The sequence below is a fragment of the Microtus oregoni genome, unplaced genomic scaffold, assembly GCF_018167655.1.
Source record: "Microtus oregoni isolate MIOR12 unplaced genomic scaffold, Mior012 000004F_ref0000308, whole genome shotgun sequence".
NCBI lineage: Eukaryota > Metazoa > Chordata > Mammalia > Rodentia > Cricetidae > Microtus > Microtus oregoni.
Window position 1 is genome coordinate 34,519,314 of NW_024543063.1, and position 27,382 is coordinate 34,546,695.

Here is a 27,382-nt window from a genome sequence, read left to right on the forward strand (position 1 = left end):
GGTCATGAGACAGCTATTTTTGGCCTACCCAGATCACAGCTGTAAGCCAGGCGAATAAAATCTCTATTCTATATTCATCAATCCGTTCTGTTACTTTCGAGAATCCCAACTAACACAACCAGAAACAGATTCCCTGGATAACCTGATACACTGAAGAGCCAGATTTATGAAGTTGTACTAGTTCTAGAACAAAGGAAATCGTGACCCAAAGCAGTTTTCAAACACACTGGAGGGAACACCAGGTGGGGAGGTTACACCGAAGCACAAGGGTCTATGTTAGGTTTCAAGTTGGGCAGTGGTGGTGCACGCCTTTAATCCCAGAGGCAGAGACAGGCGAATCTTTGAGTTCGAGGCCAGCCTGGTCTACAGAGTGAGTTCCAGGCTTCAAAGCTACAGAGAAACCCTGTCTCGAAACCTCCCCCTACATCTTCCCCCCCCCCCCAAATCTCTCGGAAGACATTCTTGACTTCCGGGTGTGTGGACGAAAGTGGTCGGTGAGCAGAGCCACGCATCCTAAATTTCATGTGAAAGGCAATTTACAGGCAGAGTCCAGAACTCGATGCCTCTGAGTTTGAACGTGTCCCCCAAAGCACCCAGGTGCACACTGGAGTTTAAGAACTACAAGCCAATACTCCTTCCAGCCCATGGGGTATCTGTAAAAGTAGATTCTTCGGATTTACGGCCAATAAATACAGTGCGTGGCTCATCGGAGGAGCTCGGTGCTTGCTGAGCGAATCAGTTTAAGCCTCACAACACCTGTGTGAGATAGGAAGTTAATGAAGCGAAGGCAGTTATCATCTAACACAGGCCGAACTCCACCCCTTAGGCGCCACGACCACGCCAATCCCTTGTCCTCCCGGCAGGTGGCGTTGGAGGACGCTGGGAGGCCTTGCTGAGGGCGGGATTTCCTGTGTCTCGGGAGCACTTCCGTCCTGGTCCAGAAAATAGTTCTGTGCGACCGTGAAGTCTGCAGCGTTCAGGGCTGAGGAACTGATGAGTGACGCTCCGGCTTCTTTTTGGCTCCCGGATCAGGTGAGACTGTCGCCGGGAACCAGCATGGTCTGCGCGCGGAGGTGATGTGAGCACGTGGCGGTTCCGCGTGGCTACAGAGACCCGCAGCAGCCGGGCTCCAAGCGTCCAGGTCGTTTGCCCTGAGGGAGGGAGGGAGGTCTCGGGACCTGGGCTCCACTCTGGCACACTTGTGAGCGACTCAACCTCACACCGATTCCTCAGACGCCTCAAATTCCGGGCCTTTATTCCGCACCCAGCAGGCGCTAGTGCTCAGAATGTGCTCTATGTTGCTGGTGTTCGATTTAAGTTTTCTAAAAACGTGGGCTGAATAGCAGGTAATGCTTCTAGAGAGGTGGGTCTCAACTTCCCTGTTGCCGCGACCCTGCAGTACAGTTGTAGTGCACCCCAGCCCTAAAGTTATTTTCGTTGCTACCCCATAACTGGAATTTCGCTGCTATGATTGGTAATGTAAATACCGGTGTTTTCTTATGGCTTTAGGCGGCCCCTGTGAAAGAGGGTTGAGAACTGCCGTTCTAGAGAGTTACTACTTTTATTCGATCCACGGGCGTTTTCAGAGAAGCCTATGAGTGGGAAGACAGGAATAATATTCAGCTCCTGTCCCCAGAGGGTGGAGCATCGTCTGCTGCGCCACTGTCGTGCAGGGCCCTTATCCCAGGCCTTTCTCCACACACTCTGTGTTATGCCCTGTGGCTGTCTTTCTCTCTGGCGCTTTTCGTGCCTCAGAGCCTTTAACACTCACTGGTCATTCTCCCTCGATGTGCAGACCTCTCGCCCTGACTACCCTTAGGAAGATCTCACCTGTCCATCAACACCCTCCCCTGTGATGGGGGACTGAGCAGTTTTCCTGAGGCCCTTACTCCCTAGCATTAGGCTGCAGAGTCTGGTTTTTACCTCCCCTGAGGCACCTTTCGGACTCCTAATGAAGGTGAGTGTGACTGTAGATCCCTTCTCTCCAGGATGGATTTCCCCAGCTCCCTGCGCCCCTCATTGTTTATGACTGGTCCTCTTGGCATGACTGATGGCCCTGACCTGTCCTTCATGTGCAGCTGGAGAGATGCACTCACCATACCTGGGTCTCAGCCCCCGGACTGCAAGGTGAGAATTGAAATAGGGCCCTTCCTTTGGTCGTGTCCCCCCCCTCCCCCTTATCCTTCACACCCAGTGGCACAGGTGGTAGGGAAAGAGTGCCAGGCAGGTGCAGCTCCTGCTGTCCCCAGGCCACCCTGCTATCCAGAGAGGGTCACTCAAGAGAGCCTGTGATTCCTCTTTTCTCCGTCTCCCTCCCCAGGTTCAGCAGGTATTTATTGGCCGGTGTTTCTGTGCCAGGGTCCTTACAGGCCCAGGAGCCCAGCGTGGGGAACTTAGGCAACCCTTCCTCAGGAACTGCCACCTCAGGTGGGAGAGCTTGTACCAACAGGCAGACCGGGTATAGTGTGGCCTCGGCTCTTCTGGACCAGTGGAATGGCAGGGACTGCCGGCATCTTGGGAGGGACATTGTTAGCTGCCCAGCTGCCTTGTAGAATTGAGTACTTACAGAAGAGGGGGGTCAAAGAAGGGGTGTTGAGGGAGGGGGGTGTTCTTGGACCTGTGTGACAAGGGAGCCTTGCTGGTGCCTGCCATGAGCCTCGCTAGCCCGCTGGATAGCGGGACTCAGAAGTGAGTAACGAAGTTAGAGCATGGTGTGCTCCAGGCGGGCAGTAATGCTTCCTTCTCTGGAAGCTGGTGCAAGTGGCGTTCAGAATACAGGCTCTGGAGGTGGCTGCCTAGGTTTAAGTCCATGCCTTCTCCTGGCTGACTCTCACCTGGGACAAGGGACAGCAACCTCGTGCTTCTGTTTCTACATCAGTGAAGTGAGCTGCTTCACAGAGCTGTCACGAGGACTGAGTAAGTTGTAGCCTGGAAGTGCACCTCTGCCGTGCTATAGCTATCCTGTTCCCCTAGGACCGGACAGTGCCATTGGTCAAGAACCTGCTGTGGGAGCCAACGACACCAGGACCCCTCCCCCTGCTGCCTCCTGATCCTGGTAAGGGCCTCTTTCTGGGCTCCCTCCAAGGACCTCAGCGCCTATGCGCGCTCGCGCTCTCTCTCTCTCTCTCCCTCTCCCTCTCCCTCTCCCTCTCCCTCTCCCTCCCTCCCTCCCTCCCTCCTCGCTCTCTCTCTCTCACACACACACACAGAGGTATTCCAGGCCCTGGATACCTACAGATACTATTGTGTTCCCATGCCTTCTCAGATTCTGACCTCTCTCTTCCCTTAGATCCCTGGGAACCTGGCATGACCCCTCGGGACCTCCTTTTCCGGGGAGGTCACCGCTACCAGTTCCGACCTCAAGTTGGGCTGGATGTCACTGAGCAGGTGAGTGGTCCCTGAGTGGGATTGTGCTGCACAGCCTAGGCAGTGCTGAGTGACACAGCCATTCCCCCACAGCTCAGCCGCTTCCTGTGGGACCATGGGGACATAGCCTTCGCACCCCTGGGGAGGCTCATGCTGGAGAACTTCAGATTGGAGGGAAACAAGGTGAGCAAGTGCCATTGGCTGGGTAAAGGGTCAGCCGCCTCCCTGGTGGGTCCCGGGGTTGCAAACCTGACAGGCCTTTCCTGCAGGGCTACTCGAAAAAGATGACCATAGTCAGCGTGAAGAGGCTGCTTCAGGACCTCGGTGGACACCAGCCATGGGGGCAAGTAGCCAGTGAGAAAGCAGCCATGGATAGGCCTGGCTGGTGGTGGGAATGTGAAAGGATCTGGAAACACAGAGCAAGGTCATGAGGGAGTTCCCACAATCCCCGGCCCCAGGCAGCTTGGTGGATCTTAGGCACAGCCACATCCAGGTGTTCAGAATGCTGTCAGGGCTCTCTGTTTTCACATCCACTTCCCTCTGACTGACTTAATTCAGGTAGCAACAGGATGGCTTCTTATTCCAAGGAGTGAGTGCCTCAAGTGGCACAAATCATAGAAAAGACCCGTTGGCCTGGCTGGAGCCTCAGCTCTCTGTGGGCCCCTCGCTAGGAGGGTTTGGGGTCCAGGAATTGGGTAGGGTGTATTCTAGGTAGTTATGACAGAGGCTGTCTGCTTGTCCTTCACTGTCCCAGTGCCATCTTCTGCTGCTCTGTCCCAGGTGTCCTTGGGCTTTCCTTAGCCGCCGGCTCCGTCGCTTCTCCATCCTTGGGGGTCCTGTCCTGAGTAGGTCAGTGTCCGTGCTTCTGGGCCGGCTGCTGCATGAAGAGCTGGCTCTGCGGTGGGAGCAGTTGCTGCTGGATGAGGCCTTCACTGGGGGTGCCTTGGCCTGGCTCCCTGGAAGGACAGCCCGGGTTGGACAGCTGGTCTACCCTAGTGGAGGTGCCCTGGACAAGCTGTGTATCCTTTCTCGTTTGGTGGGGATCCTGAGGCCGTCCACAGTGGTCCAGGGGAAGTGTGAGATGGGTGACCGGAGTGCATCCCGATCCTTAACCAGGGGCTCAGATTTCCAGGAGGTCAGTGTGAACTCAGGTGGCAATCCCCGGGTCTTTGAGGACCCTGGGCATATCCAGCTGCGGGGACCTGTACGGCAGGTGGTGACCAGCACTGTCCAGGGAGAAAGTGAGATTCCTTCCCCTTCTTCCTTCCTCCCCTTCTTCCCTCTTGTCTAGCTGGTTACCACCCTGCCATACATACACTGCAAGCCTAACCTTTCTGTCCTCCCAAGCATTCCTGGCCGTCCGCTCTGACTACCACTGTGCCGTGTGGAAGACTGATAAGCAAGGGCCGCCAGCACCCCTGAAGGTGCTGCAGGTGGAAAAGGGGGCCACTGGTGTTAACCTCAGGTGAGAGATGTTGGCCTCCTGGCAAGGACAAGGGGCTGGAGGAAGGACTGGGTTGCTGGATCTTAACACAGCACCCTGTGTCCTGCAGCCCTCACCTGCCAGGAGAGATGGCTATCTGCAGCCGTTCTGGAACTGTATGTCTGTGGACCCCACAAGATGGGTAATTTCCCCTTTCCCCTGAAACCTTCCACCCCAAAGCAGTACTATGGCCTTCTACACCATGGCTCAGTCCTCTTTCCCTCCATCCCCCCCTCAACATCCTTGTAACCCCAAGCCCCACCAGGACCACACCTATGATCTGCCTTCCTCCTCAAGGCTGCAGCTAGTCTACAAGGACCCTGAGACGCTTGCCTTCCGTGATCCTTCTCCCTGGCGCTGGGCAGACTTCACTGCCCACCCCCGGGTGCTGACCGTGGGTGACCGCACAGGTGTGAAGATGGTTGATATTCAGGTACTGGTGTGAGGGGGCAAGAAGCGAGAGAGTCGGAAGTGATGGGCTGCAGGAGGCCCATCTCCAGCCTGAGACAATGGCTGACCATGCTGTACTCTCCCTAGGGACCCCCAGGCTGTGGGCTGCTGCTGTTCCGTGCTGGAGCAGAGGCTGCTTGCCAGAAAGGAGAGCGGGTGCTGCTGGCCCAGTACCTTGGGCAGCCGGGTCCCGCCTGTACTCCTCTGCATCTCATCTGCACCCAGGTGAGCAGCAGCCTCCTCCCTGGGCTGACTCAACCTTCTCCAGAGCTGCTGCCAGCAGGCCTGATGCACAACCGTAGGAACCTGGGAGTGTTGGGTCCCTGTGCATCTCATTAGGGCAAGCAAACTGGGTCATCTGCAAAATCGGATGAGAACCTAGGAGGAGGCAGAAAGTGACTGTAGCTCAGGCTCCCAGGTGGCACAACAGTCTTCCATTGGGGTCAAGGTTTTCTTCATGCTCTAATGAGAACCCTTCTGGGATGGTGCTGCATGCCCAGGAAGTACATGTTCCAGATTTGGTAGGTCAAGTTGAGCAGGACTTGAAGGCTGATGGGAGGGCCCTCCTCTGGGTATTGGGTACTTCCTACAAGCTGTGTGGGTTAGAAAGGATTATTGGAAGACTGGTGCCAGGCATCAGCCATGCCCACCTCTCTCCTTCTTCAGTTCTCGATTTACCTGATGGATGAGCGCCTACCCATGGTGCCAATGCTCAAGTGGGACCATGGTCTGCCATCTTCTCCCCTGTTTGCTCGCCTGCTACCCCCAGCTAGCCCTGGATTCCCACGGCCCCTGCTACTGGGGGGCCAGGGTGGACAACTTCAGCTGCTGCATATAGCAGGTCAGCCAGGAGGGAAGGAGGCTCATGGAGACACCCTAGGGCTGGGGCTGGTATACCTAGCTCTCTGTCCTTCCTCTAGGAGAGGGCCCTTCCATGCCCCAGCTGGCAGGGCCTCCTCAGTCTCTGCCCTCCATCGTCGACTCCCTTTCCGCCTTTCCCCCACTGGAACCCAGGAGGCAGCAGCAACTGCAGGAGCGTCTGGAGGCACCAGTCATAGGTGCGATGGGCAGAAGGGGCTTGGGGCTGCTGTGGGAAGGTGCTGCCAGACCCTATAGCTCTTCTCCCTCCCTGTCTAGGTCTGGCTGCTGCCCCACCCTGTGCCTCTGTCCCTGCGCTGCTGCTCTTCCAGCTCTCAGCAGCTGGAGACATCTTTTACCAGCACCTACGCCTCCAGTCAGCCTCCAGTCTTGGAGAAGGAACACCTGATCACCCAGCAACAGAGGGCCCTGCACCCAAGGCAACAGCACCTATGGATCAGTCCTCTTGGACCCCTCAGGCCAGTGTCCGCTGCAGCCGCTGGGCAGAAGCCCTGATGGAGCTGTCCCCTACTTGTCCAGTGTGGGCTGCCCCCACCTTTTCCCACCGCCGTTTTCTGGGCCACATGGAGCAGCAGAAAAGCCAGCCCATGTCACAGAAGCTCCGAGCAGCCATGGCCAAGGGACAGCTCTTGCGACCTGAGGATCTGGGTACACTCCCCAGGGCAGAGCCGCCCCCTGGACCTCAGTGCAGCCAGCAGGATGAGCTCACTGAGCGCTTGGCAGAAGCCTGGGAAAATGGGATAGCTGCCTGGTGGAAAGGGCACCGAGGTCAGACCTCAGGGTCCATGACACAGACCAAGCGGCCAAAGCGCCGGACTCAGCTGTCTAGCACCTTTTCCTCACTCACAAGCTACTTGGACATCCCAGATACCAGCAGCCCCTCTTGTAGCCAAAATCTTTCTACCTCAGAGGCCGGGCCTCAGCCCCCAGGGACCCAGCCCTCCCAGGAGTTGACACAGGAGCTGTGGACGGAAAGTGTGCAGCATGAACGTCAACAGATACTCCAGGACTACATGGCCAAGCTGCCACTTCAGAAGGACACTCCAGGACCTGTGGCTACACCTCCTTCCCAGGCTTCCAGCCTCCGGGCCATGCCTTTGAGGCGGCAGGCACCTGTCCTGTCTGGCTCCCATCCTCCCCGGAAGAAGTCACGGATGGGCTTCTGAGTGTGGACAGCCATGCCTGAAAACCTAGCCCTCCTCCAGGAGCCTTGCACTGAACTCAACCAGTATGGTCTCCAGGGCAGATCCTCTACCTCTCAACGACAGTGTGCCCAGCTGAAGGAATGGGGAACAAATCTGTTTTGTGTGTTTGATGGCAGGTTATTTCAGAGCTCTGGCCGCAGAGGCTCCCTTGAGGTCACCTATCCCTCTGGGGACTCATCCAGTGTGGGCTGCCCCCACCTTCTCCCACTGCTGTCTTCAGGACTCAGTGGAACAGCAGCAGGCTGGCCAGGGCCAGCTCCTGCACTGGGGATCTGGTCTGGTTACACCTTCCAGGGCCCCCTGCATCTCAATGCAGTGGAGCTGATGGAAGTAGAGCCCTTGTGTCAGTCTTAGCCTCCTGGCCTCAAAGACAATGGTGTTGGGGGCTGAGGTGGCCCGATGTGGGTCGGCAACTACTGTTGTGGGCTGTTTGTAACAGTCCTCATGGGCTCTGTAGGAGTTGATGCCTTGACTCTGGCTTAGGGACTGAATAAACCCATCCACTAGCCGGGAGCTGGATGTCATATGAGCAGAGATGTTGTCTCGGTGCCTTTCCATGCTGATGTGTAAAGCCCTGCTCCCTCCACCTTGGGGATGCACACACAGCACAGGGTTTGGGGTGGAGTCTCTGTTCTCAACAGAATGGGGCCTGACTGGCAACCCAGTAACATGCTGACTTGTGTGGGTCTTAAAGGGTTTATGTAATTATGGGATCTGTAACCAGGGAAACCGATGTACTGGATACAAGGCACACAGATGTGGCTGCAGAACAGATGCTGCGCAGGGTCCCAAAGTGCACCAGCAGTGACACACAGGACAGGGTGCCCTGCGTCCACTTCACCACTGCTAGCCTAACAGTATAGACTGCCTTGGGGTTTAGTCCAAGCCAAACTCTATGTCTTCCAGTCTTGCCCTGATGCTGGGCTCTTCCAGGTCCAACAAAGACTGTGCATCATCCTCTGCTCTGTCTCCTGAAGAGATGGGAGAGGACAAATCAGTACTTGGGTAGAGCTGCCCTTCTTGCTGAGTACTGGCCTAGGTCTTCAGAAATGCCTCTTACTGTCAGGCAAGAGGAACATGGGAAATAGAAGTGCATATCCGACCCTAGGCCAGCCTCCTGTTTGTCCTGACTAGCTGCCCAGACTGCCCTGCGTGCCTGCACACAGTACCAGGTGTGTGGCTTAAACTGTCACGCCTTCACCAACACCTGTGCTTTTGTCACTCAGCCCTAGTGTCAGTGGTCTTCTTCCCTCTCCAGAGCCTCTGGCCTGGAACCATAGGACCAGGTGACACACCACAGCCAAAAGGTCACCTATGAGCAGGGCAGAAACCCCCATCTGCTTCCCTGTCTCCGTGGTTCGCCTCCCTACAATAGCCTCTGGAGTGTTACCTAGCGGGGTGGCTGCAGGCAGCTGGCTGTCTCCGGCTTCACTGGACTGGGCAGGTGCCGCTTTACTTGCCCATGTTTGGGGTGGCAGGGGCTGGTTTGATTCATCCTCTCCCTGCTCATCTTCCAGCTCCTGGATGAGGGGTCCTGGAGAGGTGGCACTGGAGACTTGACCTTGGGTTTCCAGTTCCGTTGCTGTTGGCTTACATATGTCTGCAAAAGGCACCCTAGCTGCCTTTGAGGGGTCCTTGGAGATGGCAAATATGTTTGAGAGGCCTGTGGAGCCTATGGGAGTGCCTTCCAACACCAGGAGGGTAGAGTCGTCCAGTTCAAGGTCACTGTCCTCACTCAAGCTGGAAACCACCTGGATTTTCGGGATGCCCGTTTCCTGGAGAGAGAGTGAGCTGTGTTTGATTTTCCCATGATCACAATACAGGAAGTGCAGGCGTAGATAGCAGGTTGGTACAGGATGAACACCTCAACCAGTCCCCACCCACACCCCTCTCCTATACCACCCTACCAATGTCTGGATTCTAGCCTCTGCCACACCCCATAGCCCAGCAGCTCTTCAGGACTTTGTTTCTGGACTTCAGTCTCCTGGAAGTGAGATCTCATGCAGAGGTTCCCTCCAAAGCTTCTCCTAGACACAGGATCTGATCCAGTTGCTTCCTGGCTCCTGGTTATGCCCAGGGAGTTGGGTGCCTTACCCATGTGCTCCTACCCTCTAGGGATAGCTTCAATAGATGAGTTTGGGAAGTTTGCATAGGAGCACAGCAGAAGGCAGAACATTCCCAGTTCATTTCATGCAGCCACCAATAGAGCTTGTAGCAGAAAGCCCAAGTGGCTGAAATAAGCTCTCAGAGGGACCAGAGAGTGACTGCTTCCAAGTAAGGTGGACACATGGCCACTCTACTCAGAAGGGCAGTTGACTTTTATCAGAAGGAAATGACCTCTAAGGGGCAGGTGTGGTGGCCCAGCATTCCAGTACTCCTGTAGGCCCAGCACTCAGGAGGTAGACAAAAGTGGGTCTCTGAGTTCAAGGCCTGCCATGGGCTGCACCGTGAGATCCTGTCTCAAAAAGAACTAGGCATGCCTAGCTCATGCCTATAATCCCAGTACTTGGAGGGCTGCCATAGTTTAAGGCCTTTCTGGGGATAGGGAAGAGAGTGCTGACCTTTGTCTGGTCCTCCATATACATGTCACTGTCATCAACATCTTCCAAGTCGGGCAGGTCCTGAAAGAGCCAGTGAGCACATAACAAGTCACTCAGACACAATGGAAGAAAGTATAAACGGGACAAGATGTCCTAAGGGAACCATCACCAAGGCCCCTCAGTAACTCCCACCCATGCCCACCGGAAGACCTCGGCATACTCAAAGCCACACTGCCACTTCGAGTCCAGCCATCTAACCAATGGGAAGATCGTCACAGCTCCTTCACTTTGTTGTGTCATGGGAAACCCGAACTCAAAAGTATCTCTATCTGAGCCTCAAGTACCTCCTGAGAACCAGAAAACCACGCCACCATTTCCTAGATGTGTGGCCTTGGGCAAGTTGCTTAACCTCTCTTGTTTCTCCAGTTCCTCCTCCATAATACTGGGATGATCATACTCCATATCTCAGAACACTTAGTATGTACCATGCCTTAAGCAAGGCAGCCTCAGAGTAGAAACTACATCCTCACTGTGTTCTGTATGGTCCGGTCTTGAGTGCAAAGCTTAGGCCTTAAAGCAGGCAGAGTGAGCCCCCAGCTCACATGGGTTTGCATGCCCACTGAACTATTATTGTTCTCTGAATTGCAGTTCTTGGGGCAATGTGATAATGTGGGATCTCTCATGCCTTCCATGAGGGAAATACATTATATTGTCATTCAAATGGGAGGAGCTTTGGGGAGAGGTAACACAGCTGTAACTCAACATTTGCTGGGAGAGACACTGGACAATCACACCATGGTGAACCAACAGGAAACCAGAGTGGGGACTAGCCAATGAGGTGGCTGGAGCCACCTGCCAGGCTGTGGGTGTGAGGCCCAGCAGGCTTCAGTGATGTGTGACTCCAGAACCAACCACAGACTTGCTTTGTACTATAATGGCCCAGGAAACTCTTGTGTGGCTTTCACAATCTGGGAGGGGGGGGCAAATGGACCAGTCCCCAAAACCTGAATATGAGCAAGGTGAACTGGGGGTATGCCTGGCTGGGTATGCTGCACCTGTTCCCTGGGGAACTCAAGAGTCACAGAGGACCATAAAGGTGTCAGCCCCCTCCCCCCAGCTTGATCAGCCCCCTGCTCACATCAATGAAAAGCCTCTCCTTGGTCTCCACGGCAATGGTGTCTGTGTCTTCAGTTCTGGCCCCATCAGTAGAGGCCACTGGAGACGTGGACTCTGAGGAACAGCAGTGAGAAGTTACTGACCCTGGCACGGATTTCAGATACAAAGGCCGGGGTGACATGCTACAGGTTAAGAGGGAAGGGCAGACCTTCCTGGGTGTGACTGGACAGCCACCATGATGGAAGCCGCAAGAGCCCTCTGCTGAGGTCAGGGCTGCACCTCCATCGCCAGCTGAGGAAAGACCGGAAGAAGCTGGCCCTGCTGTGAGTCTGCAGAAGCAGCCAAGCCAAGAAGAGACAGCCTGACTGCCCAGCGAGAAAGGGATGTTCTCAAGAGAACAGTTGGTTCCAAAGCCCAGAGATGCCAACCTTGTAGCGCAGCCCTGGTAGAGGTCTCTCTGCCAGCTCACACTGCATCAGGTATATGGCTGCCTGCTCTCCAAAGCCAGGGACCTGTGCCATTTAATACAGCGAGGCTGTCTGGATGGGCAGAAGCAGTACGGGTCCTCCTCTGCCAGGCTCGCCTTGCCAGGTTCCTAAGCCCTAGCCTTGTGTGGTCTGTTCACTCACTCACACCTCCTGCTGGACTAAACACCAGGGCACAGGAGAAGAGTGGCTAAGCCAGGAAGCCCATCCTGCCCTACAGATCCGTGTGTGATATTTGTAGCTGAGGTGGTGGCACAACCCCACAGGCTGATCTCAGAAACCTCTTACCTGCAAATATCAGTCACAGCAGATCCATGTGGGGAAAGTCACCGGGCAAGCAAAGCCCTTGCTAAACAGACACATTTTCCCAGAAGCTCAGAGCAGGCAGGTTACAGGTCTGACAATCCTACCCTGGGCTAAAGACAGCAGCTTTCCCTTGTTACATAAGCAATCACCAAAGCACGGCATGTCCCAAGACAGACATTCTGGCCCAGGGTCCCATCAAACCCAGAAGAGCCATGAGCATACCAGATGCACGTGGCAGGGCACCAAGAGTGGGTTCCTCTTGGTGAATGTGGCTCTCCAGTACCATGCCAAAGCCCCTGCTTCCCTCTTCCCCCTGATAGTGATTAGTGCCCTTCTCCCCACCCCTGGTCTTGCATTTCCTTCTCCCTTGATGCACAGTGTGGTATACCTGAGCTCCCTGCCTCATGCTCTTCTCTAGTCTGCCCTTAAATGCTTCCTCCCTGCCCTGCCCTCCTCCTCCAAGCTTTTGCCCTCCTCCTCCCCATCCCTGCCCTTCTCCTACCTGCCCCGCCCTCCTCCTCCCTGCCCCTGCTCTCCACCTCCCCATCACTGCCCTCCTCCTCTCTGCCTCTGCCCTTCTCCTCCCTGTCCCTGCCCTCCTCCTTTACTTGCAGGTAATTCCCGCAGCCCTGGCACCTAATCCTTCACACTCTCCCTTCATGAGAACAGAGCCCTCCCAGGATTCTCCATACAGCAGGGCCTGCTTCCTGGGCCAGACTTCATGGTGGTGGCTCTGAGTGTTGTACTGCCTAGATCAGACCTGCCTGAGGGCGTGGCTGTGAGGGACTGTCTTGATTTCGAATTGGTATAAAAGGGTCTGGCCCACTATGCAAAGCACTGTTCCCTCAGCAGGTGGTCCTGAGCTGTCTAAGAAAGCTAGTTGAGCATGAATGAGAGAGAGGAGAGAGAGAGAGAGAGAGAGAGAGAGAGAGAGAGAGAGAGAGACAGATAGACAGACAGACAGACATTAACAGTGTTCCTCTATTGCCCCCACTGGAGTTCTTGCCCTGACATCCCTCTGTGACACACTATGACCTGGGGTTCTAAGCCAGGGAAACTCTTCCCTTCCCTATTCATTTTCACTAAGAATGTTTTACAACAGGAATAAGAAACAAGCTGGAGCAGGGTCTCTCTCCTAGACCGGGCCTGGTGGATAAAGCCAGGTGGGCTGGCCAGTGAGTTCCAGAGATCTACCTGTCTGTCTCCCCTGCTCGACATTTTTAATGAGTCTAACATTTATAATGGAGGCCATCTCCCTGGAGTGTGAGCGGTGCTGTGTGTGTATTTGGTGGTACCGCTCCCCTTTGTGTGGTGAGTTTCAAACACACACTTGCCTGCGACAGCTCCATCCAAAACCCAGTGTAGACATTACGGCTTTCTCCTGTTGATCCCAGAGGACCCACTGGATTAGGTAGAATATTCTGCTAATAGCTTCCCCTGTTGCTTATATGGTTTATCTGATTTTAATGTGATGTGGGATTCCCCTCTGTATGCTATTAATGTTTTATTATCATTGGTTAATAAAGAAGCTGCTTTGGCCTATGGCAGGGCAGAATAGAGCGAGGTGGGGGTGAGGGAACTTAACTAAATGCAGGGAGAAAGAAGGCAGAGTCAAAGAGACACCATGTATCTGCCGAAGGAAAAGGATGCTGGAGCCTCACCAGTAGACCATAGCCTCATGGTGATACACAGATTACTAGAAATGGGGTAATTTAAGATGTAAGAGCTAGCTAAGAATATGCCTAAGCTATTGGCCAAACAGTGTTGTAATTCATATAGTTTTGTGTGATTATTCAGATCTGGACAGCCAGGAAACCAAAGTGCAATCTGTTTACATTAATGTGCCGTGTGTGTGTGTGTGTGTGTGTGTGTCTCCTATAGGACATGAGATTTACCATGGACTGTATTTAGAAAGAGAACCAAAACAGTGGATTCAAAGTCTGAGCCATAGCTGTGTGCAGGGACAGAGACCACAGCTGTGTGCGGGGTCAGAGGTCATAGCTGTGTGCAGGGTCAGAAGCTGCCCTCTATTGTCTCAGCTGCCTTACCATCAGGACTGGCCACCAGAGATGTCTGGGTCTGAGCCAGACTCCCAGGCAGGTCTGGTTCTTCCACTGCTCCGTTCACCACCACAGCCGGCTCCTTCTCTCCGCTTGGCTTCTCTGGGAACAGTTCGTCTTTGGCCTCAAAGCTCTTCTTCACAAACAACTCCATCTTCTGCTGGGTTTCTTCCATGGGTGGCTCTTCCTGAGGCTCTGGGCTGGTGGGGGTACTCTCCTCACTATCTGGCAGGGGCGTCTGCCCTAGAGAAGTAGAGTTCAGAGTTGAACTTGGGAGCTGCCTGAGAGGATAAGAGCATCTCTGTATCCATGAACTTAAGAGACTGAGTGGAGGGGGCTGTCAGGGGCACAGTTCATCAAAGTATTAGGCAAGCATGGCAGTGCACGCCTGTAATCCTGAAACTTAGGGGGTAGAGTCAAGGGTATCAAAGAGTTCAAGGCTATCCTTGGCTACAAAGCAAGTGGGAGGCCAGGAAAAAAAATGTATATGTGGAGGGAGTGTTCATATGATAAAGGCAAATAAACATCTCCAATAAGGGATTACTCTGCTCACAGCTCAATGGGCAGCATTCTGCCATGGAGAGAGAACACACAGAGCCCTGAGGACATGGCAAGCAAGGATTTGGGGTCTACCCAAAGCATGGTCTACTTTCACTTTCAAATGGTTCAGGAGAGGCTGGGCATGGTGACTGTGGTGGTTTCGATGAGGATGGCCCCATAGGACCATCTGTTTGGATGCTTGGTCCCCAGTGGGTACAACTGTTTGGGAAAGATCAGGGGTGGACCTCGTTGGAGGTAGTGTGTTACCAGGGTGTGCTTTGAGGTTTTGAAAGTCCCACCGCTCCAGTTACTGCTCCCCTCATCCCACCCCGCCTGGCCTCATGCTTGTGGGTCAGATGTAAGCTTCCAGTTACTTCTCCAGCACCATGTCTGCCTGCCTGCCACCGTGATCCCCACCATGATGGTCATGGACTCACCCTCTGAAACTGTAAGGAAGCCACCAGTTACTTTATGTTATAAGTTGATGTGGTCATGGTCTCTCTTTACAGCAATAGAAAAGTAACAGACAGTGACCCACACCAGTGATCCCAGCACGGGGAAAGCAGAGGTAGGAAGGCTTCATATTTGAGGCCAGCCTGGGCTACATAGTGGGACCCAATCCATCAATCCTTTCAAACATTTCCGAGAGATGCATAGGCTAAGACAAGTGTGTGTGTGTGTGTGTGTGTGCGCACGCGCACCTGTATGTGTGTGTAAAAATTTTAAAACTCCATCCATCCCAAATAAGCACAAACAATACAGCCATTGTAATTATGATTCTTCAGCTTTTCTGAAAGCTTGAAAATTCCAAAACAAAAATTGGTTTAATATATATATACTTTTAAGAAAGTGTGGGAAATAGTTATGGTATTGTATCTCAAAGGCAGGTAGGTGGTGATGCGGTCATAGCATCTGATATGAAAACATATATATGCATGCATGGTGAAATGTAGGAGGTACATGCCACCACACACAGGCTGGCCCACTAGATTCCAGAATAGTAAATTCCTTTCATGGAGGGAAAGGAAATAGTTGAGTCTTCCTTTTTTGTTTTGTCAGGGCCTTGCTGTTTTTCCCAGCCTGACTTCAAACACTTGTTCCTGTTGCTTTGGCCTCCAGGCTGAGCTGGGATTACAGGAATATGCTCTTAGGTTGACTGTAAGGTAGTCTTGCTGATGAAGGTCATTTGAGTATGACCCCAGGGTCACACAGGCTGACAGGAAGGGCCTAAGACTTTGTGAAAAGCCCTGTTCCTGCTCAACATACCTGTGCCTACACACACACACACACACACACACACACACACACACACATACACACACACACACACCGATCATAAAATTAAAAATTCATCAGATGAATTCTGGCTTGGGATTAAGACAGACTTTCCATCTCTTTGGAGTAGTCGTAGGCATGTGTCTGTCCTTTTATGCTGTGTCCTCCTGTCTGTCGGAGCCTTCAGCACTGTCAACTATTGGAACCACGGTGTCAATCAGCTATACATGCTGAAGATTCTCTACACCCTGATATATCCAGCAGTCAGCCAATGGTTCATTATGTTCCGTTTTTATGTGCATGGGTGTTTTGCCTGCCTGCATGTCTGTGCACTACATAAGTGCCTGGAGCCCATGAGAGCCAGAAGAGAGAGCCAGAGCCCCTGGGGCAAGAGTTATAGATGTTGCAAGCCACCATGTGGATTCTGGGGATCAAACCTGGGTCCTCTGGAAGAGAAACCAGTGTTCTTAACTTCTGGGCCATCTCTGAAGTCCCCCAGGTTGAATTCTTTTTGTAAAAACAACCGGGCATACCCATTCCACTAGCATGCAAATCAGCCTTCATCTCAGCCTTCATCGTTAAATGAGAAAGCGGTATGTCCAGCCAAGACTCGTTCTGACATTAATCTGTGATCTACCTGCAGGACAATGTGACCTTTGCTTCTGTTTTTGACACCAGAGTCACATACCAGCCACAGCTTGCACAGCCGCAGGCTGGGCCTTACCTCTGTTTCTGGCCTTCTTCCGCTCCTCAGCCCGCCGCTTGATCATGGCCAAGGCTTCCAGGCTGTCTGTGATCTTCTTGTGTTCCCTGCTCTCCCACTGGCGCCGCTCCTCCTTCTCAGCTGCATAGCCCCCTCGGGCCCATGCCTCTGCACATGCCCTAGGTGAGGACAGAGGGGGACAGAGCTGGGAGCCGGGCACGGGCACAGGCCTATCTGCACCCCAGCAGAGGGACTGCCATGGGCTAAGGCCAGCCTAGACTAAATAATGAATTCTAGGAAGTGTGAGACCCTGGGAGGCAGGCAAGGGGGAGGGGGAGGGGGATCTGGAAGGAGAATATAGGTCTGAATTAACTCTTTTATTTAAAGATTTATATTTTATTTTATGTGTATGCATGTATACCATAAGTGTGCAGATGACATCAGAATCCAGAAGAAGGTATTGGATGGCCAATGTTCTTAACCCCTGAGCCATCTATCAGGCTCCCCATAACTTGTATAGGTTAAAAGAATATTCTGTCTGGCCAAACTTATTTGTTCTTTGGTCTTTTGTCTATGTACATATGTGTACAGGTACACACATGTGAATATGTGCATGGAGGCCAGGGTGTGCCCTTGGTCTTTCCTCTGCAGGTACCATCTACCTTGTTTCTGAAGCCCCTGAGTAGGCTAGGCTGGTTGGCCAGAGTTGTTCAGGAGCCCTACCTCCACCTCCCGAGAGCTGGGATGGTAGCTTTTTGTGTGGGTTCTGGGGATCAAATTTAAGCTTTCATGCTCACGAGGGAGGCACTTTATTGACTGAGTCATCTCTCCTGCCCCTGAACGCGTTCATTTCTTCAAAATTAAGGAGTTGGAGAGATGGTTCAGTGGTTAAGAGTGCTTGCTGTTCTTGCAGAGAACATGAATTCAGTTCCCAGTGCCACATTGAGCGACTCACAATTGCCTGTAACTCTAGCTTCAGGGGGTCCCAGACCCTCTTCTGGCCTCACCAGGCAGCTGTACACGTGTGCTGCATGTGTGCGCACACGCGCACACACACACATAAATAAAAGTAAAAAAAAAAATCTTTAAAAGTTTTTGGATTTCACTTACTAACCCTACAGCAACTTTGGTTCATCAGCTATGGTTCATCCAGGTAACAAGCGCACCCAAGGATGCAAGACGCTCATGCTGGGAAACTGGGAGAGGAGATGGGGGCTCTGCTACTGCTTGGTTCAGCCAAAACTGCTCTTTTAGAAAGGTACACTATTGTTTTAAATGAGCAGAGATACTAAGCCAACATTTCCCAGACAACAGATGCAGATGCACAGTGCATAAGGAAAGAGCCACCAGGGGGGTGCTGCTCACAAGCACGACAAGCCCCACCCCCCCACTTTGCATCCCACAGCAGGAGTGAAAATGATAGATTTTGGCAAGGATGAAGAAAACTCAGGTCCTCTTGAAATACTGAGAGGCTAAGAAGGTGGTGAGGCCATTTTGGAAAGCCGGTTGGTGGCTTCTCAAAGGCCCAGCATGAGGTTGTTGTCATCTGACCCATCAATCTTATTTCTGATTATCTCGGGATCGAACCTGTCTGCACAAGAATGTGCACACAAATGCTCACAGAAGCATTATTCATGAGAGTTAAAAAAATACAACAAACAATAAACAATAGCCAGAGAGGTGGCTCAGCGGGGAAAGGAGTTTGCTGCTGAGTCTGATAGCCTGAGTTCAGTCCCAGGACCAACACAGTGCAAGCTGACCTCCACGGGTGTGCCATGGTGTACACACGCACGCGCACACACACACACCCTATCAGGGCAAGCACTTCTGTTCCTGTGCTTGGTAGTGATGGTGCCATGGGTCTGGAGGCTATTTACTGATTTGTGAAAATGCTTAAAAATCAGAAAACTTGCGCGTGTAACAAGCGTGCTCGACTGGCAAGCACTCACGTAAACATAACCCGAAGGTCTCCTTTCTTACCTGTCCTTGGGGAAAACCGGCCTGTCATCCAGGTAAGTCAAGTTCTTCAGACGAACAGTGACTGTCCTGCGGTAGTTAGGGATATTTTTGGTCACTGGGTTTCCCATCAGGTTCAGCACACGCTGCAAAGCAATACACAGGGCCAAAATGATTATCAAAGCCGGACAGTCGGGGCCCATGGGAGGCCTCAGTGGCTAAAGGCACTTGCTGCCGAGCCTGAAGGCCTGAGTTCAGTCCCCAGAACTAAAGTGGTCGGAGAGAACCAACTCTGGAAAGCTGTTCTACATGCATTCCCTGCCCGACATATCTGTGCCTATACGCACATACATACTACACACACACTGCACACATACCACACACCAATACACACTACACACACTATACATACATGCTACATATGCACACACACATACACAAACACTATACACTGTAATAATAAAACACAAGATGATAACACTGTGTGTGACCTCAGAATAACAACACAATTTTTTTGAGCAAAGCAAAACACCAGCACCGCATCATGGTGCGGTGACAGGACAATGACAAGGCTCTCTGGTGCTGGCCACGGGAGCTACGCAAACCGCACAGCTGCCCTCTTCTCTACTCCTGGAAGGACCGGCATTCTTCTGGAACCATCCTGGAAAATGTTCCCCAAGACCCTTGCCCAGCTCAGTGGTTCTATTAGCTTCATCTCTCAGCATCTCTGACTGAAACTTTAGTTAAACTCTTACTATTTGTTTCTGGTTCTTCCTACCTGGGACCTATTTCAAGAGAATATTTGCAGGGGGCAACAAATAAGAATCAACGAGGAAGGCCAGGCTTAGCTGCATGAGATCTTGTCTCAAAACAAGCAATAACAAAACACATAAAGAGGCACAGACTGGGAAGGATGTATGGGCCACCAGGAGAGGCCTTTCCTTCTAGGTACCAGACCCCCTGGGGTCAGAATGCAGGAAGGAAAGTTGGTCTAATAATACCAGCACCTCTCTCCCATGACCAGATGTAGACCTTCCTGCCTCTGTCTGAGGAAGCTGAGAGGGTCATGAGTATCAGTCATTTTGTATTGTTTGCCTGATCACATCAGTTACTGTTCATATCTAAAATGGCTTATGTTGTTGAGGAAGCATATTCATATTATATGTAAATGAGTTAGCTTTGAACTTGCCATGTGTTTTAGTCAGTGTTCTATTGCTGTGAAGAGACACAATCCCTGCCAAGTAGCACCACTCCCTAATGACTAAGTAGTCAAATATATGAGCCTGTGGGGACCATTCCTATTGAAACCACCATGCCATGCTTGGTCTCATGACTTCATTGCCCTTACTGTATTTTCAAAGTTCATAGCAAGATGCAGAAAAGTATTCTAAGGGCTACATTGTATGTGGGAGATTTAAAGGAATCACAAAACAATGATCAGGCAACCATTTTTAACTAATGTTGGGGGGTGCATAACTATAATCCCAGCAATTGAGGCACAAAGTCAGGAGAAGTCAAGGTTACCCTCCCAACACATCAAGCAAGTTCAAGACCAGTCTGGACAGCACAAAATCCTGGTTCAAAACCTCAAACAATAACAAGTGACCACTTTGTAATAGACTGGTGTGTCCTGTGTTTTCCCATGTCCTCTACCCCAGCCCCTAGTTCCTTAGAATGTAACTATATTTGCAGACAGGGTCATCGACAAGGTAACAAAGTTAGAGTGAGGTCATTAGGTTACACCCTCCTGGCCTGACCGGCATCCTTGTAAGAGGAGGCGTGTGTGAAGAACTATTAGCTGAGGTTGACCTCCGGCCTCCACAGAAATGCACATGTATGCATACACACACATGCATATACACACACATGCATATACACACATGCATATATACACACATGCATATACACACATGCATATACGCACACATGCATATACACACATATGCATATATGCACACATGCGGACACACACATACAGAAAAATGATAGCAAGGATCAGCTCATACCTGACACTAAACAGTGCTACAAACAAAGCAAAGCCCCAAAGGTCACTGTCAGAGGTGGTGAGAGCCTCAGCCCATTCTGACCATTGCTAGGTGGAAGGAAGGAGCCAACACTGAGTCTGACTCTTCCATATGAAATGTACTTCTTTTTAAACACACAATAAAGGGAAAAGAGAGCCAGAGCCAATCACATGTGGCCCCTCTGAGACAGCCTTCAAAGCAGGGTGAGGAACACTGTGAGGCCAGTCAGGCACACAGCATGAGCGCTCACTGATCCAGCTTACAGAGAAGGAGGCTGCAGACCTGGGGTGATGTACTTTACAGGACCGTGCTGAACCAGGATCTAAGCAACTCTGACTAGCTTCATCTCCCAGGAAACACCAGAGTCAACAGAGCTTATAAACACCAGAGTTTATGAAAGTTTTCCAAGCTGGGCGGTGGTGGCGCACACCTTTAATCCCAGCACTTGGGAGGCAGAGGCAGGCGGATCTCTGTGAGTTCGAGACCAGCCTGGTCTACAAGAGCTAGTTCCAGGACAGGCTCCAAAACCACAGAGAAACCCTGTCTCAAAAAACCAAAAAAAAAAAATTTTTTCCAAGTCCAGGTCCAGGATGTGCTACCATCAACATAGTTCCCTTGTCAAATGAATGCAAGGAAGAGGAGGAGGAGGAAGAGGTGGAGGAGGAGGAGGTGGAGGAGGAGGAGGAGGAGGAGGAGGAAGAGGAGGAATGCTCAGATTAAGAGGAATGCCTGGATCAGCACTGGATAGGACACTTCTGAGACCAAAGGGGGAACAAACAGCTTAGTCAGGGTCTCTAAAGGAACAGAATTAACAGAACATGTGTGTGTCTTTGATAGATAGATAGACAGACAGACAGACAGACAGAGCACACCTTCATATTAAAAGGGGGTTTAGTAGAGTAGCTGGTAGCAAGTATTGAGTAGAACCACTGCCACTTGAGAAACTCAGCTAAAACCACTGTTCTGAAGCTATTTCTTTTAGCTCAAAACATCCCCAGGGAGGAGGGAAGGGTGCTGAAAAGACATAAGGAAACACACAAGGCACAGGAAGTAAACAAAACTAAAACTCCCAAGTCTTGGAAAGCTGGAACTTAAATTGTACAAAGTCTTGGCTGTCAGTGAGGTTGTGTGGAAGACACTGAGCTATAGCTGAGAGCTGCCTGCCAGGCATCAAGGAGCTCTAGGGAAGCAGCTCCTCAGCAGGAGTGTCACCATGCTGGGTGGGTTTCCCAGTGAAAAGGAAAAAGGGAAGAGAAGGGGAGGAAGGCGGGAGGGTGATGTTTCTGAAGCACACCCTGGAACATGCTGTCTGTGGAGTGGGCTGCACTTACCAGACACGGCATGCTCTCAAGCACGCTCAAGATCTCCGGGTCACTCAGCATGTTGTTGGAGAGGTCGAGGACACAGAGCCGCAGACACTCACTGAGGTGCTGAATGTCAGCCACGGTCTCCAGGCGGTTGTGGGCTATCTGCAGTGTGTTCAGGACAGGGAGGCAGGCTGGAGGGGGGGTGGCACAAATGAGCAACAGCAGCATGTGCTCCGGGCCCACACTCTGGAATCTCAGCTGGGATGCGGCACAGAGCAGGGCTGCCAAGCTTACAGAGGTTCTCAATGGTCTTGATGTAGTTGTTGCTCAGGTTGAGGGCGTCCAGCTTCTGGAGTGGCTCCAGGTTCTCGATCTTGTGCAACAGGTTCACTTGCAGGAAGAGGCAGCGCAGCTCGCTCTGAGCCTGCAGGTTCTCGATCCTCTGGATGCCATTGCACTCCAGCCAGAGGCAACGAAGGCCTGTGTACTCTTCGAGGTTCTCAATGCGGTCAAACCCTGGTGGGTAGGGGCTGGTGAGGCTCCCATGCACTCAGTGGGGAAGGGCCTGGATTCTGTTGGTTTTGCCTATTGGCAGAGGCTGAGTGTTTGGGATTTTGCAAATTCTGATGTAGAAGACCATGACCTCCCATGTGATGGTGTCAGAAGGGGCCTTTGGGGGGTAAGGGTGGGGCACACATGATGTCTCTCTTTTAGAGAGAGACTGCTTGGCATGGTGGCACAACATTGACCCCAGCTCCCTGAAGGCTACAGCAGGAGGATGACAATTTCATGGTTATCTTGGACTACAAACTGAGGGCACAGATGGAAGTCTCCTTCTGTGAACTTTGGAAGCCATCACAAAGTATTGGATCTGCTGGCATCTTGATCTTGGACCTGAGAGATTAAGATACCCACATCTCTTTTCTCTTTTCCTTTCTTTCTTTTTTTTTTAAGAAGTTCTATTTATTTATTTTTGAGATTGGGTCTTTCTATGTAGTCTTAGCTATTCTGGAGTTTGCTCTGTAGACCATGCTGTCCTGGAACTCAGAGATCTGACTGCCTCTGCCCCCCAAATGCTGGGATTAAAGGCGTGTGACAGCAAGTGCAGCTAGTAACAGCTTTTCTTTGCAAAGCCATTCCCCTTATTTTTGATTGAACCCAAGGCCCCAAATCTGATGGCTGCTGAGTCCTCTACCACTGGGTTACACCCAAGTCTTCTTAGCTCACTGCTGGGCTAGTCTCTGTGCCTTCATGCGTCTCTTTCCTGAACTCTGACATGGGTCCACCCTCCATTCTTGTCCCACACCGCCCCTGTCACTAGCTCAGATGTAGATGTGGGACTGGACACTAAGCCCAAGTCCCTAGGATGCCACAGTACCTCTACATTCTGAGGGGACCAATGACCCTTCTCCCTTGCCTTCTACCCTTATCTTCTGTAGTTCATCATATACCCGTCCCAAGGTCAAGGTTCACAACTGCCCCCACTGCTTTAAAAATTGCCCAGTCCTAAGCCAGCCATGTTGACTGGAGCCTGATCTGCCAGCTCTCAGCAGACTGAGGCAAGAAGGCCACAAGTTCAAGGCAAGCATGACCTATATAACAAGATCCTACCTTCCATGGAGTGGGAGGGGCGTTGAGAGATGTTGAGATGAAATTAATTGTTATGTGCCTGGTGGTGCAGGCTTGTAATCCCTGCTACTTGGTTGAGCAAAGCAGGAAGATGAAAATTCAAGATCCTCTGGGCTACAAAGTGAGTTCAAGGGCAGCCTGGGCAATTTGGCGAATCTTATTTCAAAATAAAAAGGGAAAGGAGGGCTAGCGAGGGTTGGATCTCAGTGGCAGAGTATTTGCCTAGTGGGTATGAGGTCCTGGGTTTCATCCTTTATATTGCAAGGGGGAAAAATCAAGTAAGCAACCAAAGAAGCAAGGGAGGCTTGTCTGTGCACACAGCCCCTTTATGAACCCAGTCAAGCCCGAGTTCTGCTCAGGGAAACATTGGAGCACAAAGATGACCTCTAAAGCTTGTTTTCTACCTTGTCCTCCTGACACTGGTCATGGACTCCCCTAGGACTCACCCTTGAAGTGTAAATACAGCGTGTCATTCAGGGCAGGGGTGATGTACAGCTTGTGCTGCTTGCAGAGCTTTTGAAGGAACTGTTTAGTCATCCTGTGAAGACGCAAAGCACATGTAAGAGTCTCGCTTCAGCTTGCCGGTTGGGAAACATACTTAAAGGTTCCTGTTTGGGTTGGGCTGGTTTGGAGATAGGGTCTCATTCTGTAGCCCAGGTCAGCTGGGAACACACTATGCAACCCAGGCTAGCTTCAAACTTGTGGTCCTCCTGCCTCAGCCCCTTTGGGATTGCAGCTGTGGGCCATGGCACCAGATCAGGTTCTTTCCAACATCCATTCTGTCTAAAGTCCTAAATCTGAAACCTCGTGTTAAATCTCCCTCCTCCTCCCCTTCTCCTTTGGTACATGTGCAGAATCACATGGAAGCCAGAGGTGAACATCAGGTGTCCCCCTCCATCACATCTGCCATAGATTTTGAGGCAGAGCTCTCTCACCGAACCAGCTGATTTGGGTAGAGTGGCTGTCCAGTGAGCTCCCGGATTCCCCTGTCTCAGCCTCCCCAGTTATGGGATTACAGATGTCCAGAGATAACTGGGTGTTTGCATGGGCACTGGGGACTCTAATTCCCATCCTCATCTGAGCCGTCTCGGCAGTGTCTTCTCCCTTAAATGGCTCTTAGGGTTTTATCCAATACTGTTAATTCAGTGTTCTAAAAAACCTGCCGTGTTTGGCCTAATAAAAAATACTTCCAGCAGTGTTATCAACAAAACTAGTGTGAACCAGGCATAGTGTGAACATGTGTAATGCTGACACTCAGAAGGCTGAGGGGCAGCCTGGGCAATAGAGTAAGACCCTGTCTTAACGCAGGGACAGAGGCAGAGGGGATAGCAAGATGGCTCAGTGGGCAGAATCAAAGCCTGAAGACCTGAGTCTGATAGCTGGAGTCTTCAGTGGAAAGAAGAATGGACTTCTGCAAATTGTCTTTCGGCATCCATTTATGTGTTTGGGTACACACCGGGGTATGTACTGCACACATTTGTTTCCATATTCTTCCTCCCACACTCATAATGAATATTTTCTTTTTTTTATTATTTATTATGTATACAACATTCTGCCTCGATGTATGCCCGCACGCCAGAGCAGGGCATCAGATCTCAGTACAGATGGTTGTGAGCCACCATGTGGTTGCTGGGAATTGAACTCAGGACCTCTGGAAGAGCAGCCAGTACTCTTAACCTCTGAGCCATCTCTCCAGCCCCCGAATATTTTCTTTTTTTTCTTCAAAAAAAAAAAAGAGTAGTGGCTGGAGACATGGTAAGATAGCTCAGCAATTAAGAGCATTTGCTGCCCTTGCAGAGGATACGAGACCAGTTCCCAGTACGCTTCAGACAATTCACAACCTCCTGTAATTCCAGCTTTAGGGAGCCCGACACTTCCTTTTGGCCTCCATGGCCACCTACACACACATGCACACACATAAATAAATACAAGTAACACCCCCTCGTTCCCTTAAAGAGGTATTGCTGTTTCTGTCCTGTTCTAGTACTAACTGAGCAGGCTCCGTAGCTGTACCCTGTGCAGGGGTTAAGGGGCTATCACCATGCACCCTCCTTGGTGGCTTGGGAGCTGTGCTGCACAACACATACCTGGGGCCCCGATCATCCTTGTCATTTCTTGAGTTGGCTAAGTGACCATCTGAGCCACTGTCGCCACTCTGTTGCTGCTGACTTTGGCAGGATGCTGTAGAAGGATCCATACACGTTTCCTTGGTCTCATTAATTTCTATAAAAGAAAAAAAGGGGGGGCTAATTTGTAAAGATCAAAAAATTTAGGATGGGTATGGCAACCCCAGTCTGTGATCCCAGCACCCAGGAAGGCTGAGAAAGGAGAGACTCTCCACCGGGTTTTGAGTTCGGCCAGACTGGGCTATACAGAGAGACACCAAAACAAACAAATAAAAAAGTAGGCCGTCATGTTTTTTTTTGTTGTTGTTTTTTTTTTTTGTTTTGTTTTTTTGTTTTTTCGAGACAGGGTTTCTCTGTGGTTTTGGAGCCTGTCCTGGAACTAGCTCTTGTAGACCAGGCTGGTCTCGAACTCACAGAGATCCGCCTGCCTCTGCCTCCCAAGTGCTGGGATTAAAGGCATGCGCCACCACCGCCCGGCTCACCGTCATGTTTTTGATTTATATAAATGGGATCCTGTGCTTTTCATGGAACTTGGTTTTTATACTCACTTATGTTCCTGAGAATGATCCCTACCCACGGATGACGCTGTCAGTGCATTATTTTCGAGGCAGAAGAATCCACTGTGCCCTACAAGGACTCCCTTAAAGACATCTGCATTGCTAACGTGTTTCAGATGGTAGAAACATCAACAACAAAAGGCACAGCTTTGTCCACATTCTCATGTTTCCCTGTGCAGTTTTTATAGAGGGTCAGCCTAAAAGTGACATGTACATAGCCATTACACATGCAGACTGTTGTAAAAATTGCTGTACAGGGTGGTGGAGAGATGACTTTGTCATTGAGAGTGCTTGGAATTCTTGCTACTCTTCCAGAGGATCAGAGAGTTCAGTTCTCAGCACCTACAGGGCAGCCCATAACTGCCTCTAACTCCACTTCCAGGGTATCTGACATCCTTTTCTGGCCTCCTTGGGCACCCCCTCACCTCTCCCTTTTCATCTCCGCTCCACAAAATAAAATACACTTCTTTTTAAAGGGGAGGACACAGTGAAAAAAATAATTAAAAAGGATAAACTGGTGTCATGGAGAATTTGGAGAATTTACCAGTAAGTTTTCTCAGAGAATATCAAGTTACACAGAATATTTAATTTAAATATTTAGCTAAAGAGTCACTGCCAGAGACATAACTTTAGGGGACGCGGGGATACAGATTTGAACCACTGTATTTATGCACTTGTGGGTTCAAACTCAGATCATCAGGCTTGTGTTGTTAGCACTTTTACCCCATAGGCATCCCTAGAAACCTCGAATGAATGTAACTTCAAGAGCTGATGAGCTCTGTGTATGTGTGTTGGCGGGGTGGGGGGCGTGGGGGTATAGGTGGTGTGGGGGTGTGGGGTGTCTGTTGAATAACACTGAACCCTGGGGACTGTGCCTTACATTCATTGGAAACAAGTCCCAGCCACTGGTGGTCCCTGATTAATATTCATTGAAATAAATAGTTGGTGTTCTATATGTGCTGGATTGATTACATTAATAAAGGTCTAGCATTCATTAATAGTGAATGGGCAGGCATGTATGCGGTGTGCTGGCTGACCCATGGCTGTGTGGATGGGCATGTTTGAGGGGTGCTGGCTATTCCGGGCTGTGTTGATGTGCCCGTGTGAGGCGGGTGACTGGCTGTTCGTGTTGCTGTAAGGATGGTCATGTGTGAGGGGTGCTGGTTACTCCCAGCTGCGTGAATGGGCATGTGTGAAGCCCCCTCGGCTCCCGACGCGATGGCACCTTCTTTGCGGACCCCGGGGCCCACGTCGCCGTGATCGCCCGCCGACTCCTCCAGACTGGGTTCCGTCGCTCCATCCTCCGACGGCTCTGAGGACTCGGGGTGCATGCTCGCTCCTCGCCTCGCCACTCGGCTCTGGCACTACAGTTCGC

At 51.4% G+C, this 27,382-nt stretch overlaps 2 protein-coding genes across 3 annotated transcripts; one reads left to right on the plus strand and one right to left on the minus strand.

The window, feature by feature from the left end:
* Window positions 1-914: 914 nt before the first annotated feature.
* On the plus strand, window positions 915-7,908 carry Taf1c (TATA-box binding protein associated factor, RNA polymerase I subunit C). 2 transcript variants are annotated; one of them, XM_041650095.1, is made up of 15 exons: window positions 915-1,032; window positions 1,989-2,127; window positions 2,974-3,055; window positions 3,290-3,387; window positions 3,460-3,549; window positions 3,636-3,709; window positions 4,147-4,385; window positions 4,491-4,607; window positions 4,714-4,831; window positions 4,920-4,991; window positions 5,147-5,282; window positions 5,387-5,524; window positions 5,966-6,140; window positions 6,220-6,357; window positions 6,437-7,908. In XM_041650095.1, the coding sequence occupies exons 2-15, from the start codon at window positions 1,990-1,992 to the stop codon at window positions 7,342-7,344; spliced, it is 2,523 nt and encodes an 840-aa protein (XP_041506029.1). In that variant the 5' UTR covers window positions 915-1,032; window position 1,989; the 3' UTR covers window positions 7,345-7,908. The 2 variants fall into 2 exon arrangements, with proteins under 2 accessions (XP_041506029.1, XP_041506030.1); XM_041650096.1 differs by lacking the exons at window positions 915-1,032; window positions 1,989-2,127; window positions 2,974-3,055; ... (3 more) ...; window positions 4,147-4,385; window positions 4,491-4,607 and having other exon boundaries at window positions 5,106-5,282.
* A 351-nt stretch (window positions 7,909-8,259) lies between these two features.
* Dnaaf1 (dynein axonemal assembly factor 1) lies at window positions 8,260-27,341 on the minus strand. The gene is made up of 12 exons (XM_041650753.1): window positions 27,233-27,341; window positions 25,412-25,547; window positions 23,771-23,862; window positions 21,990-22,211; window positions 21,720-21,886; window positions 18,389-18,510; window positions 16,430-16,587; window positions 13,879-14,133; window positions 11,062-11,153; window positions 9,945-10,004; window positions 8,774-9,158; window positions 8,260-8,354 (listed from the first exon to the last, which is right to left on the minus strand). Exons 1-12 carry the CDS (start codon window positions 27,336-27,338, stop codon window positions 8,260-8,262), a joined length of 1,890 nt encoding a protein of 629 aa, XP_041506687.1. The 5' UTR covers window positions 27,339-27,341.
* Window positions 27,342-27,382: the final 41 nt, after the last annotated feature.

What these genes read in the sequence shown, in the direction of transcription:
- Taf1c (XM_041650095.1), top strand. Translation starts at nt 1,990, where the DNA reads ATGGATTTCCCCAGCTCCCTGCGCCCCTCATTGTTTATGACTGGTCCT. An exon ending in TCAGATTGGAGGGAAACAAG is followed by an intron (nt 3,550 to 3,635) that starts GTGAGCAAGTGC and finishes CCTTTCCTGCAG; the next exon opens with GGCTACTCGAAAAAGATGAC. An exon ending in CTGTGGACCCCACAAGATGG is followed by an intron (nt 4,992 to 5,146) that starts GTAATTTCCCCT and finishes TTCCTCCTCAAG; the next exon opens with GCTGCAGCTAGTCTACAAGG.
- Dnaaf1 (XM_041650753.1), bottom strand. Translation starts at nt 27,338, where the DNA reads ATGCACCCCGAGTCCTCAGAGCCGTCGGAGGATGGAGCGACGGAACCC. An exon ending in CAAGACCATTGAGAACCTCT is followed by an intron (nt 21,887 to 21,989) that starts GTAAGCTTGGCA and finishes CCCCCCCTCCAG; the next exon opens with CCTGCCTCCCTGTCCTGAAC. An exon ending in AGGAGAGGCTTTTCATTGAT is followed by an intron (nt 10,005 to 11,061) that starts GTGAGCAGGGGG and finishes TGGCTCTTTCAG; the next exon opens with GACCTGCCCGACTTGGAAGA.